At 36.6% G+C, this 12,958-nt stretch overlaps 2 protein-coding genes across 3 annotated transcripts in view; one reads left to right on the forward strand and one right to left on the reverse strand.

Annotated features, from left to right (window-relative positions):
* The window catches only part of CAST (calpastatin), a 282,033-nt gene that overhangs the window by 156,178 nt on the left and 112,897 nt on the right, over positions 1 to 12,958 (reverse strand). The window lies entirely within an intron of this gene.
* The window catches only part of PCSK1 (proprotein convertase subtilisin/kexin type 1), a 42,462-nt gene that overhangs the window by 15,269 nt on the left and 14,235 nt on the right, over positions 1 to 12,958 (forward strand). Inside the window, exons 6-8 of the mRNA XM_026672575.2 lie at positions 1,779 to 1,867; positions 3,680 to 3,852; positions 12,373 to 12,585. Of these exons, the coding sequence (XP_026528360.2) occupies positions 1,779 to 1,867; positions 3,680 to 3,852; positions 12,373 to 12,585 (475 nt within the window). The remainder of the gene's footprint in view (positions 1 to 1,778; positions 1,868 to 3,679; positions 3,853 to 12,372; positions 12,586 to 12,958) is intronic.

Genomic DNA, 12,958 nt, shown 5'->3' on the forward strand with positions numbered 1-12,958 from the left:
CAGGAATTCTTTCTTTCCTTTTATGATTTACCCTTGCTCAGGATTGCACTCTAATATATTTCTATTTGCTAGATGAAGGGAGGTAGGTATGCATATTGATTTTCTATACTCTCACTAAGGTGGGACAAGATCTCTTGTTTATTTAGTGTAGTATTGATATAGATGTGATTTATGAAAATATCCATTACTACTAGTGTTGCCTAGTAGTCCCAGCATTGAAAGGTAGTTTCAGTGAATGCCAAATTAATTTTCAAATGTCATTTATGCAGTCAACACACGAGCCTAAATTTTGAGATTCTATTATTAAAGTGTATGGCACTTCATTATACAGATGACTAATTTGAACCAGTCAGGTTTTTTCAATGTTGGATTGGTTATGATTTAGATGAAACAAAAGGATAAACCAATTGTACACACACACACACATACACACACGCACGCACGCACACACACACACATTCCTATTTCCAACTGATGACACAATCCCAACAACTCCCTAAGTTAATTGCATATGTTAAAAATGGATGGGCTTCAATTGTGTGATCAGGCTGTCTTCAAGAACTCCTGAAATAAAATTTGTGAGACAAATGTACATTTAGCTGGGAGTAAGCAATGTATGTATGTATGTATGTATGTATGTATGTATGTATGTATGTATTGTGACAGTGAAAGGCTTTCAGAGATGAATGTTTCCAGGTTTGGTAAAATGTATTACTCTGTTTAGCTAGAACAGTTATTGACATAAATTGACCGTTATCTACTGATTTAAATTATCTCAAATCTGCCATCTCTGCATAACAACTACTTATTCTGATATATGTAAATGGAATTCAAACTGGCAGCATTCAACAACTTTAGTGCATACCAAGCTGTGCTATTAAATAAGGCAGCTTTTCACAAGCGGACTATCATTTGTTGCAATGAAGGTTAAGAGTTTCTGGGTGTTGGAATAAGAAAATATTGTACTGTTTACTATTTGGAAATAAAAAGGACAAACTTAAATCTAATCATTTTCTTAATAGATAAGTTGACATCTGATATTCATTAAAGCTTTAAATTTTCCTTGGTCTCTTGAACATTGCATTTATTCTTGGAATTAATCCATGAAATCATTAAAATGTGTTGGGAAAACAATAGGCATGCTCACTGAAGAATTCTGATAGATGCAACACATTAGAATGACATCAGCCTGACTAAAGTTGTTCTGTGTTCTACAATCACTCATGATTATTTCATAATTAGGGTAGCTTACTTGCTTATCCCCAACTTGTGTGACAGTAGAACATTAGACAGTAGATCCAAGATGATTGGGCTGGTTGTACATTGACTATTTTTTCAGTCAATGCAACAAACTGAACTCTGACAAATGCTGATTTTTCAGTCAGTGCAACCTCTCAGTCAGAGACCAGAAGGGTATCGTTGTCTTTCAAAACTGGTTAATTCTTTAATAAGAATTACAAGGTTGATTGGGGATAGGTGCCTAGTTTAGCCTCAAACAAACTCAGATCTACTTTGTGATAAAATTATTCCCTCCCACACATAAGGATACATATTTCTTGAAAAGGTTAATTAAGTAGAGATGGGCATATTAATTTAATAAACTCCATTGTGGTATTTACGTAACTCCCTAATCTTCTCCTGTGACTTTGTTAATCATGTTGTGCAAACAGGGCTATGTAATCTAGTTCCTTTTGGCTCCATCTGAATTTCATATACTCAAATTAATAATTACATAATAACATTTGAAGATAACCCATCTAAAGCTGATTTTGTTGCAGACATGGAACACGATGTGCGGGAGAGATTGCCATGCAAGCAAACAATCTAAAATGTGGAGTTGGAGTGGCATACAATTCTAAAGTTGGAGGTAAGAAATATTAATAGTAATTCTATTTTAGCAGTCTGTTTCTTTGCTGGAGTACCCAGAGATCTGTTTGAAATGCTAGTGGAGAGACACTGAACAAAGCAATATTAAATTGAATTGCAGGAATAGAAGAGATGATGGTATGCATTCTGTTTCTGTTATGCATTCTGATCATATAAAAGACTGAAAGGGTTATTCATTGCTGCAGTCTAATGAATTTCAACAGAACACTGAAAATAATACTTTCATTAAGTACCATAATCCCTGAGCATCCATGGCTGATTAGATTGTTACTATATACTTATTCACGTGGCCTACAAATGTGGGCTGAAATTCAGTTATTTATTATTTTTATCAATGCGTGTCGACACAAGCATATCATGGCCTCAACTATGCATTCAAACTGCTACTGTCACATTCAAGTCTAGAAACTTTCAACACATAGATTTAGTTTCCTTTAACTCCGATAAAAAAAAACCCAAGCTTTTAGTTTCTAAATTCTAAATGTGAGTTACTAATATACTATTAGTTTGGAGAGGAAGACATTTCTTAAGAAATTAGAGGAAAGTCAATAAAATAACCAACTCAACAAGAGTTGAGATGTAGGGAGGCACCTGATCTCTTTGTAAGAATGACCAGAAAATGGAAACCAACCATAGGATACTGTAAAAAAATATACTGGGTGCCACTGAATTTTCCTCTGTTATCTGCTACCATCCTTCCTGTCTCTTTGCTGGTATACAAGTGATCAAATAGTTTATTTTCAAATCTGATTTTGCTTTCCTAATTCACCTTAAAAAAATGGATCTCAAACCAGAATCAAAAGGAATCTGCTACAATGGATGTAAAAAGTCTATCCATCTCTTTTAAAATGCCAGTTTTTTGAGATGTAAAAAAATCAGACCAAGATAAATCACTTCAGATTCTCCCCCCACCCCAATGTTTAGTATAACATAAACTTTACAATTTAATTGAAGAACAATCTGAATTTTTTAAGGAGAAAAATAAAAATAAAAAACTTACAATGATGTGATTGAAGATGCATATTCCTCAACTAATACTTTGTTGAAGCACCTTTTGATTTTATGACAGCATTCAGTCATTTAGAGTAGGAGCCTATCAGCATGGCATATCTTGCTTTGGAAAACTCTGCCCATTCTTCCTTCCAAAAGCGCTCCAAATCTGTCCGATTGAGAGGGCATCTCCTGCGCATAGCCCTCTTCAGGTCACCCCTACAGATTCTCAATTGGATTCAGGTTCAGGCTCTAGCTGAGCCTTCCCAAAACTTTGATCTTCTGGTGAAGCCATTCTTTTGATTTGGAGGTGGTTTGAGTTGTTGTTGCATTGAAAGGATGAGATTTCTCTTCACCTTCAGCATTTTAGCAGAGGTCTGAAGGTTTTGTGCCAAAATTGACTGATATTTGAACTGTTCATAATTCTCTTCACCTTCACTAAAGTCTCTGTTCCAGCTGAAGAAAAGCACCACAAAGCATAATGCTGCAACCATTGTGCTTCACTGTGGCTTTGGTGTACTTTTGGTGATACACAGTATTTTTTTTCCCCAAACATTTTTTGGGATTATGGCCAAAATGTTCAACTTTGGTCTCATTAAACTGTAACACATTTTTCCCACATGTTTTTGTCAGATTTCATGTAGGTTTTTGCAAATGTAGCTGGGCTTGGATGTTTTTCTTTGTAAGAGAAAGCTTTCACCTTGCCACCCTATCCCACAACCCAGACATTTGAAGAATATAGGAAATTATTGTCACATGTAGTACACAACCAGATTATCTCTTTCTCTCTCTCTCATAAAAGGGATCAGAATGCTAGATGGCATAGTCACAGATGCCATTGAAGCTAGTTCAATTGGGTTCAATCCTGATCACGTGGATATTTACAGTGCCAGTTGGGGTCCAAATGATGATGGGAAAACTGTTGAGGGACCTGGCAGACTAGCTCAGAAGGCTTTTGAATATGGAATTAAAAAGGTAAGACTTCTTAACACAGAACAAAAAAGCAGTTTAGTACGTGCCAGAAAATGAGTTGTTTTCTATCATCACTCTCTCACACCTTCTTGTTTTTCTTTTTTCTTTGCTGGCTTTTTTCTACTTGTTTTCCTTTGAATATTAATGAGATTTTATACAAAGAGCTCCTATAAAATATTAATAGAAATGGCCTACTTCCTGAATATTGTATTATTATCTAGTATAGCATCAAAATTTGATACATTATTTTATATCAGAATGAGTAGCTCAATTAGTTATAATTAAGATGATGTGAATACTTGAGAAAAATATCCTTCTTGTTGGTCGTTTAGTTCTGAAGATTAAGGATGTAGGTGAAGTTCAGTGGTGGGATTCAAAAATTTTTACTACCGGTTCTGTGGGCGTGGCTTGGTGGGCATGGCTTGGTGGGCGTGGCAGGGGAAGGATATTTTGCAAAATCTCCATTCCAACCCCACTCTTGGGAGAAGTTTACTGCAAAATCCTATTCCCTCCCCACCCCACTAACCTGCTTTCCAGCTCTGTTGTCCTATGCAGGGCAACAAAAGAAGACCCAGCCAATAAGCTGAGACTCGGGAGGCAGAGAAGAGATGGGGGCGGGGACAGTCAAAGTGGTATTTGCCGGTTCTCCGAACTACTCAAAATTTCCGCTACCGGTTCTCCAGTACTGGTCAGAACATGCTGAATACCACCTCTGGTAAAGTTCATGAGCAATTTTTATGCTTTTTAATTCTAAAAACTAATATAACATTTAAACTCACTTACTAAACCTCTGGTATCAATAGAGAGATCTGTCTTGGGTTTTTTTCTGCAATTTTTTCAAGATATTCTTTCATTAACTGTCCTTTTACCATTTTATTCAGACCAATGTTTGGGGCTGATAATCTGATAGGAAGTGGACTTGCTGACAGATGCAGCCAATACTTGACTCAGCTCAAGTTTCACAATTTCTCTGAGAGTGAAGGTATACAACAATCAACAATTAATTGTTTTAATAGTTATCTACTGTAATTATTAAAACAATTTACACAACTTGGTAACTTTAGGAAATATTATTTCTAACCTTATCATCCTTGAGAGTTGTTGGTACAACATCATGGAAGAAAACTAAACTGGGGAAAACTGAATTCTAACAATCGCATCACTAATCACTAGCTTGGAATTTTATTTTGGAAGGAGAAAAGAGTTTTTTTCCACTAAGAATGAAATCAAGAGATAATCTACCTGGAAATAAAATGAGTTTATCAACTTTAAGGTCAATACTGGGAAATGCACCAGTTTTTTTGCTTTTGTCAATCCCCTGCAACACAATCCCACTTAAAAAAAAAAATTAAGATTCAAAAAATACTTTTAGTGCAAAGAACAAATAGCACTTGCCAGCTGCTGCCATAATAATGCTTCCATGAAGAAATCACTGGGCATTTGCTGCTTCTTCAAAATAGTATTTTATTTATTTGGTTTTTTGACTTGAGAAACGAGACAAGCAAGATATAGAATCATTTGAAGTAGATTGTGGAGTTTACTTTAAAATTAATGCTTTTCAAGAGGGGACGTACCCAGTCCAAACTGAGGATCATCTAATTGTGCATTTTTGTAACACAGAATTACTGGAAAAGACCATGTGGGTTCAGACAATCTGCTTTCCTGGGCTATTATAATTTGGTGTGGTGTGGTTGTGGTAACATGACATGCATATGAAATGGAAGGTCCTGCACTGTGACAACACAATGGGTTCTTCATCATTTTGAGCCTCTTGCTCCATCACTGCAAACACAGCTGTCCTGATTCATTTCTGGATTTTGACTTTTCCCTATGAAGTCAAGAGAGGGGTTTGAGAGAAAGTCTGAAGGTCAATGTAGACTATACACAGACTATACAGAGCACAATTCTTCATCCTTGCTTTCTTCCCAGAATAGCTAAGTTTGACAGAGATTATACATTGTCCAAAGTAAGGCAAATAAGGAGTCATATTTTCCTATTAAGTTATTAAATTTTCTATATGAACAATTCAAGAAAAGGGTTCTTTTATTACCACTGCTATACTTGTTATAGTCTCTGAAGTATCTCTTTAAAAATTCACCCAAGCATTTTAATAAATAAGACACTTTTATAGTGAATATACTTTTATTGAATATACTTTCATTACTCTTTTTTGTTAAATAGAAATTTCTTACTAAAAGGTTAATAGTCTCCTAGCTCCAGCTTCACAGTATTTTTTATTTTTAGATGGCCTTTTTTGCATATTCTTGCATGGTGTGTGTGTGTGTGTGTGTGTGATTTTGTTTATAACTCATCATTCAGAAAGACAGTTAGTGATGAGAAGGAACAATTAATTTCTGATGTTAACAGAATAGCAGAATTGGAAGGGACCTTGGAGGTTTTCTAGTCCAGTGGTCACCAACCAGTGGGCCAAGGACCACTGGTGGTCTGCAAGAAAAATTGGGTGGTCCACAGAGAAATGTCCCCCCAAAGCACTCCCCCCAAAACAATTAATCCAGGCTGCGCAGGAACACAAGGCTGTGCCACCCACAAGGCCCGCCAGCCCTCTGGCCCCCACCCTTCAGCTGAGCACAAACATTACCTGGTGGCTTGCTGATGTTGGTGGGAAAGTCGGTCCCATATTCCAGAGCTGCAGTAGTAACAGGACTGACCCTTTGGTCACCCCAGAGCAGCTCCTCCAGTCCATGGCAGGCCGGTATACCCAGGTAGAGGAGCAGCTGCTCCGGGATGACCAAAGGACCAGTCCTGTGACTACTGCAGCTCTGGAATATGGGACCAACTTTCCCACCAACGTCAGCAAGCCACCATCAGCCAAAATTCCTATTAGTGGTCCATGGGATTTAAAATTATGAGTTTGGTGGTCCCTGAGGTCCAAAAGGTTGGCGACCCTGTTCTAGTCCAATCCTCTGCTCATGCAGGAAACCTTATATTGTTTTAGACAAATGATTATACAATCTCTACTTAAAAACCTTCAGTATTGGAGCACCCACAACTTCTTAAGGGTAGTTATTCTACTGATTAATTGTTCTAAACGTCAGGAAATTTCTCCTTAGCTCTAGGTTGGTTCTCTTCATTAGTTTCTTTTTTTTTTTTTAACAAACTTTATTCAGTTTTTCACATTAAAAACAAAAATCTCTTTTTAGTGGACAACATGTTTCCGGGTCATCACCTTTACATACAAATATGACAGCAATTATACATTCATATATGCATACTTAATTCTACTATTACCTTTTCCATTCCAAATTTTCAATAAGGAGAGAAACAAACACATTAATTCTAGCCTCTTTCATTAATCTCAATCGAAACATCTCTTTGTTTCATTTCAATTATTTCAAATATAATCCTTTAATATTTATTTTAAAATTAAAGATAAACAATATGTGTTTGCCTAATAATAATAATAATAACAGTAACAATAACAGTAACAATAACAATAATAAAAAGTTACCAATGTCTCTCCTTGCTTTTAATAGTCTATATTAACTTATTAATTTAGTTGGTTCTTTAGTCTGTCATATTCCCTTTCCATTACACATTCTTTTTATAAATTCTAGATTAATACAAATTTTAACACTAAAAAAAAAAACAAGTATAGGTTTCCCCCCTTTTACTGTTTTGAGTGTGACACCTCAATGATTAAAATATACCTTTATTCCCTCATCTTAATTCCCAATAAACCATTATTTTTAAGAAGTTACAATAACAATCATTACATCCTTTCACTTGGATTCCACAGTATATTTCCCCCCCTTGATTTTTAATAAGAGTTATCAGTATCTATATTACCCTATTTTCTAAATATTTTTAATTGCAGAAATATTCTTATTACCGCTTGTCACCCTGCAGAATCCCCTTTTTAATTCATCAACCATAATCTCTAAAAAAACAATTTCTTTTCAACATTTTACTATTTCCCTATTTCTTTATTTCATGCACCTGTTTCTTACTGCTTCTCCTCCCCCTCTTTTCCCCATATCTTTTCTCATTCCAGTTTATATCCCTCTCTTTCTTAGTATCTTCATTTCCCCTTTTCTGCTGGGTCTTTCTGCCTTTCCCGACTTCACAGGTATTCCCCCTTTTGATTGCCTTCTTAAATCTCAACTTTTTAACCTTCCTTCTTTCCCCACTTCTTTGTAGTGTTCTTTGTGTTAATTGTCTATTTAAAATGTCTTCTCCTTGAGTCGACTCCTCATCCTCTGAAGCTTTTTCTTGTTCTTCAATCGCCATTTCCATTTTTTCTAACACAGAGCAAAGTGATTCGCCTCTTTCCTGTAGTAATTCTCTCATATTTTTAAGTTCCATTTTTAATTCCTGAAGAGATATCATCATTACACACTCTTATATTTTATGATCGTTAAAGTCCACAAAAAAACACTTTTACTTTCCTTGTTTCTTCTTTCAATTTTCTAAAGTTCTCAGTTATTCCAGCCCAGGGTTTATATCAAAAACATCAATCAATCCCATAGTCTTTCCTTGCCTTTTTCTTTATTCTGGTTCTGCTTTCACTTTCTAAGATTCTTACTTTGTTTCAATATTTCTTTAATGTCATATCCACACAAGTTCATTCAGAAACAGGATGCTTTCCCTTTTGTTTGAGCTCGAGTTTTTGTCAAAAGGTGGCACTCTCCATTATACAAAGTCTTCACCTTTCCCTCCTATTTTTTTATTTAGGGTTTTTTGAACCTCAATATTCCAGCACAGTCCAGTCTCCAATTTATAAACTTTATTATTATTATTTTTTGACAATCTTAAGTCCAGCTTTATTTTATGCCTGTTTATTCCCAAAATATTTTAGTCCAATTTAGTTAAATCTTTAGTTCCAGCTTCTTCCTTTCCCGGTTCAAAGCCCCGCTTAGCTGTCAAAAATATTTTCTTTTCTTTTTTCCTGTCCCTTTGTAATTTCGCTGCTCACTTTTCTTTTCTTAAAAATTCCATGTTACCTTAATCCTGGGGTACTTTTGTTTAGTTGTATTGCCCAGTTGTCCCAGTTCAGATGTTATCCACCTCTTTCTTCCCTCCTGTACAAATCTTAATCCAGCTGAGTCCTCCTCTTCGGGGAGGCCATTTTAAACCACCGCTGCAGTTCTCTTCGGGGGGGGGGGGAAAGACCAAGCCCGGGGGGAGATGTGGCTCCCCTCAACCTGGCTTGCGGCTTCCCCTTACTCCACCACCCCTCCAAGGCAGCTTCAGCCCCTAATCGTAATGATCGGGGCTCTCCAATAAAAGAGCACGGACCATAGCCACAGAGAGTCGCGATCTATGGTCTGTCAGCGAGGAGGCTCCGCCTTATTCCCCTTCATTAGTTTCCATTTATTGCTTCTTGTCATGCCTTCAGGTGCTTTGGAGAATACGTTGACTTCCTCTTCTTTGAGGCAGGACTTTAGATCTTGGAACATTACTATCATGTCACCTTTAGTCCTTCTTTTCACTAGACTAGACATATCCAATTCCTGCAACCATTCTTCATGTTTTAGCCTTCAGTCCCCTAATCATTTTTCTAGTGTCAGCCTCTCTTTTACATTGTGGTGACCAAAACCTGGATGCAATATTCCAAGTGTGGTCTTACCAAGGCACTATAAAGTGGTACTGACACTTTACATGGTCTTAATTCTATCCCTCTGTTAATTCAGCTTAGGACTGCATTGGCTTTTTTGGCAACTGTTGCACACTTCTGGATCATATTTAAGTGACTGTCCACTAGGACTCCAAGATCCCACTCACAGTTAATACTATTGAGCCAGGTACCACCTATACTATACCTTTGCATTTGGTTTTTCTCGCCTAACTCTAAAACCTTACTTTTTTCACCACTGAATTTCATTTTTTTAGATAGGGCCCAGTGTTCAAGTCTGTCAAGATCCTTCTGTATCTTCAACCTATCATTTGGAGTATTGGCTATTCCTGCCAGCTTGGTGTCATCTGCAAATTTGATGAGTTCTCCTTCTATCCTCTCATTTAAATCATTGATGAAGATATTGAAGAGTACTGGGCCTAAGACAGAGCTTTGGGATATCCCCCTGTGTTCTTCCCTCCATGTAGATGCAGATCCATTAAGGATTACATGTTAATTACTGGAGAACCAAGAATTATGAAACAACAGGAAAATAAAGAGTTAAAGGCTTTACTACTTCATTCTGTGAAATGGACATGCACTGAAACTTTACAATGCTAGTGCACATATATTGATTCTTGCTAGTCACATAGATCATCAGTCCCAACCTTTGCAGCTTGGCAGCCCAGGAAGTGGTGGTGGTGGAAGGAGAACTTTTATAAATTGAATTGTGCATGCATATGCATGCCTGTTGGCCTGTTCTCACAAGTAAAGCTGCACATGTGCATTTGTGTGCTGGCCTGCAGTTTATGTGGCCCAGTTGTGAATTGGCCACAGCCTGGTAATGGGCTGCAGCCTGTGGAATTGAGGACCCTGACATAGATAATGCATTATCACCATTTCTGTTGCAATACAAAGATGCGCTAGAATCATTTGTCTTCTCTCTGAGCAATATTGCTTACTTTTTCTTTCATTTTTGGCAGATCATTAGTTAATATATTAACTAATGGCCATGAATGGCAACTGTTGCACACTTCTGGATCATATTTGTAGTCAAAACTTGAGCTGGATTTGGGCAGAGTTTTGAATATCTGAGGTCTATACATTAAGACTAGGAATAATCCTTTTAAAATAAATTATCAACAAATAGTGAACACTCCATTTAATTATTCAGTGCTTTATTAAATGATTGTATTGTGATGGAATAGATGCACTGTATGAAATATATATTAGTATTTCCCAGAATATTAATTTGTAATGCAGCAAATGTGCAGCTATTGTTTATTAGTTCCATGATTCCTTAGAGAATATAGTTATGTTTCAAAGATTGTCTAGATATCAGCATATCGTTGCTAGGAAAATAACAGCACTTTAATTTCTCAAGTATTGTATTTTAAAAAGTGAAAAAGGATTGGCTGATTGCAAACAAAAGTATGACTTCATGGATCATGAATTGTTTTCCCCATAATAATATTTGCATGCCAAGTATTAGAAAGGGGAAATCCCAAACAAAAACAAACTTTTATTAGTCAGTGAGTTTTATCCCAAGGAGTGAACCCTGAATCTTCACTTAGAAAAAAATATTTGGACATCTGAATAGACCATCCTTAATTTTTTGTTGGGTATGAATTAGCCTGAACCCCTCAACAAGTTCCTGAAAATAGGCCTTCTGCATTTTAGAGTGTGCAATGTCTATTTTTATCTGTACCAGCTTAGAGACTGGCCAACATTTAATTTCATTGAAGCGAGAAATTCTGTCCAGCTGTGGTCAACGTTTGCACCATTAGATTGTATGTAATGCTCCTGCTTTCCCTATTAAAATGTATTGTCTATCCAGCAACAACTCTCTCAGACTGAACCATGAGAACAGCCAAAGACCTGAGAAAGGCTCATTTTGTTGTTTTCTGTCCACTGATGATAGTTTTCATGCCATATTCTGTGTGAGCTCCTTATTGTGTTCTTATTCCCTTTGTATCCTCAGCTTTCTGACTGAGACGTTACCCTTCAAACATTCCAGTCCATTATCTTATTTTTATCATTAGATCTTATCTTAGGATCTTGTTGCATAAATTATGCTTTTATTCATGCAGGGAAAATGTCATTGCTTACGTTCTTCTTTGGCTGACCATTCCCTTCAAATCATTCAAAGACATTCTATGATGTGTAGATTTACTGCTTACCTTTAAACCAATTAAAGATATGGATCTGTCAAAATAACATGTTAACTGCATTTTTGTTCCAACAAAATAAGAGAGCATCCTTACTCTGATTTTCATGTTAAGGATTACTGACATATTGAGCATGAAAATTACACCTGGAGGAAAGTGGACATATCTTTACTCACAATAATCACTGTTAGGGATAACATTGTTTACCCTAACTGGTTTGGGTAAAAATAATAAATAAGGTATCATGGTTTGTTAGTTAAAGTGTGTGTAACTTTAACTGCAAGAATGTAATTAAGGGTGTGGTTGTAAAAGCACTATATAAGAAGCGAGGCAATTGCAGCTCGCTCTCTCTGGCTTACTGATCCCTAATTACTGGATGGATTGATGACTGCGTTCTTGCTGGAACGGGGAGAGAAAAAGGAGTGTTGATTTTTCTCAACGGAGAGAAGATAAAGATTGGACTGATATATTGTAAGTGTACTGACATTGGCTATTCAACACGGACTTTGCAAATAGAGTATCCCTGACAAGACTTGACTGAAATGATATATGACTAATGGACCGTTTATTTTGACTATGCTATAATTCTTAAATGGAATAAACTATATTTTTGATAGCACAAGCGTATCTGTATTTTTACTACGTGTTAACTAGAAAACTTATCTCACACATTTACCTGTCTTCCTATCTGACTTCGCTGCATGTTCTGTTTAGTTTGTTTTCCTTAACACCCGTTGGGGAATCCAGGCTTAACAATCACCTCTTTTCTTTCCTTTCCTTTAGGGAAGAAAAGGGAAAGGTTCCCTTTTTGTCTGGGCTTCTGGGAACGGTGGCCGCCAAGGAGATAACTGTGACTGTGATGGTTACACAGACAGCATCTACACAATCTCCATCAGCAGTGCTTCACAGCAAGGCCATTCTCCTTGGTATGCAGAGAAGTGTTCGTCAACACTGGCCACAGCATACAGCAGTGGGGACTATTCTGACCAGAAAATTGTAGGTTGTTTTTACCAGATTTAACCAACATTGAGGGAGGGGGGAAGCAGCCACAAAACAATTTGTCGAGCAGGGATAGGAAAATCATGGAAATCAGTCTTAATGCTCTAGCAATCATAATTCAGATATAGTGGCACCTTTATTCAGGATTAAACTTCATTTAAACTTCATTTAAACTTCAGGTAAGCTCCTGGAAAAAAGTGGCTGGTGATTGGTGACATTGGGAGGCATTTTGGGAGGAGAGCTGCAGAAATTTTAAAAGATAAATTCAGTTTGTAAAGATTTGCAAGAAAAAGACATCAAAAGCACACCATTAACATCTTGCTAAAATAACATGTAATCACCTTTTGTTCAAATGGGACTCCATATTTCT

Source organism: Notechis scutatus, chromosome 2 (genome assembly GCF_049901735.1).
Source record: "Notechis scutatus isolate UNSWTSFEM ecotype Mainland chromosome 2, rNotScu1.2, whole genome shotgun sequence".
Taxonomy (NCBI): Eukaryota; Metazoa; Chordata; class Lepidosauria; order Squamata; family Elapidae; genus Notechis; species Notechis scutatus.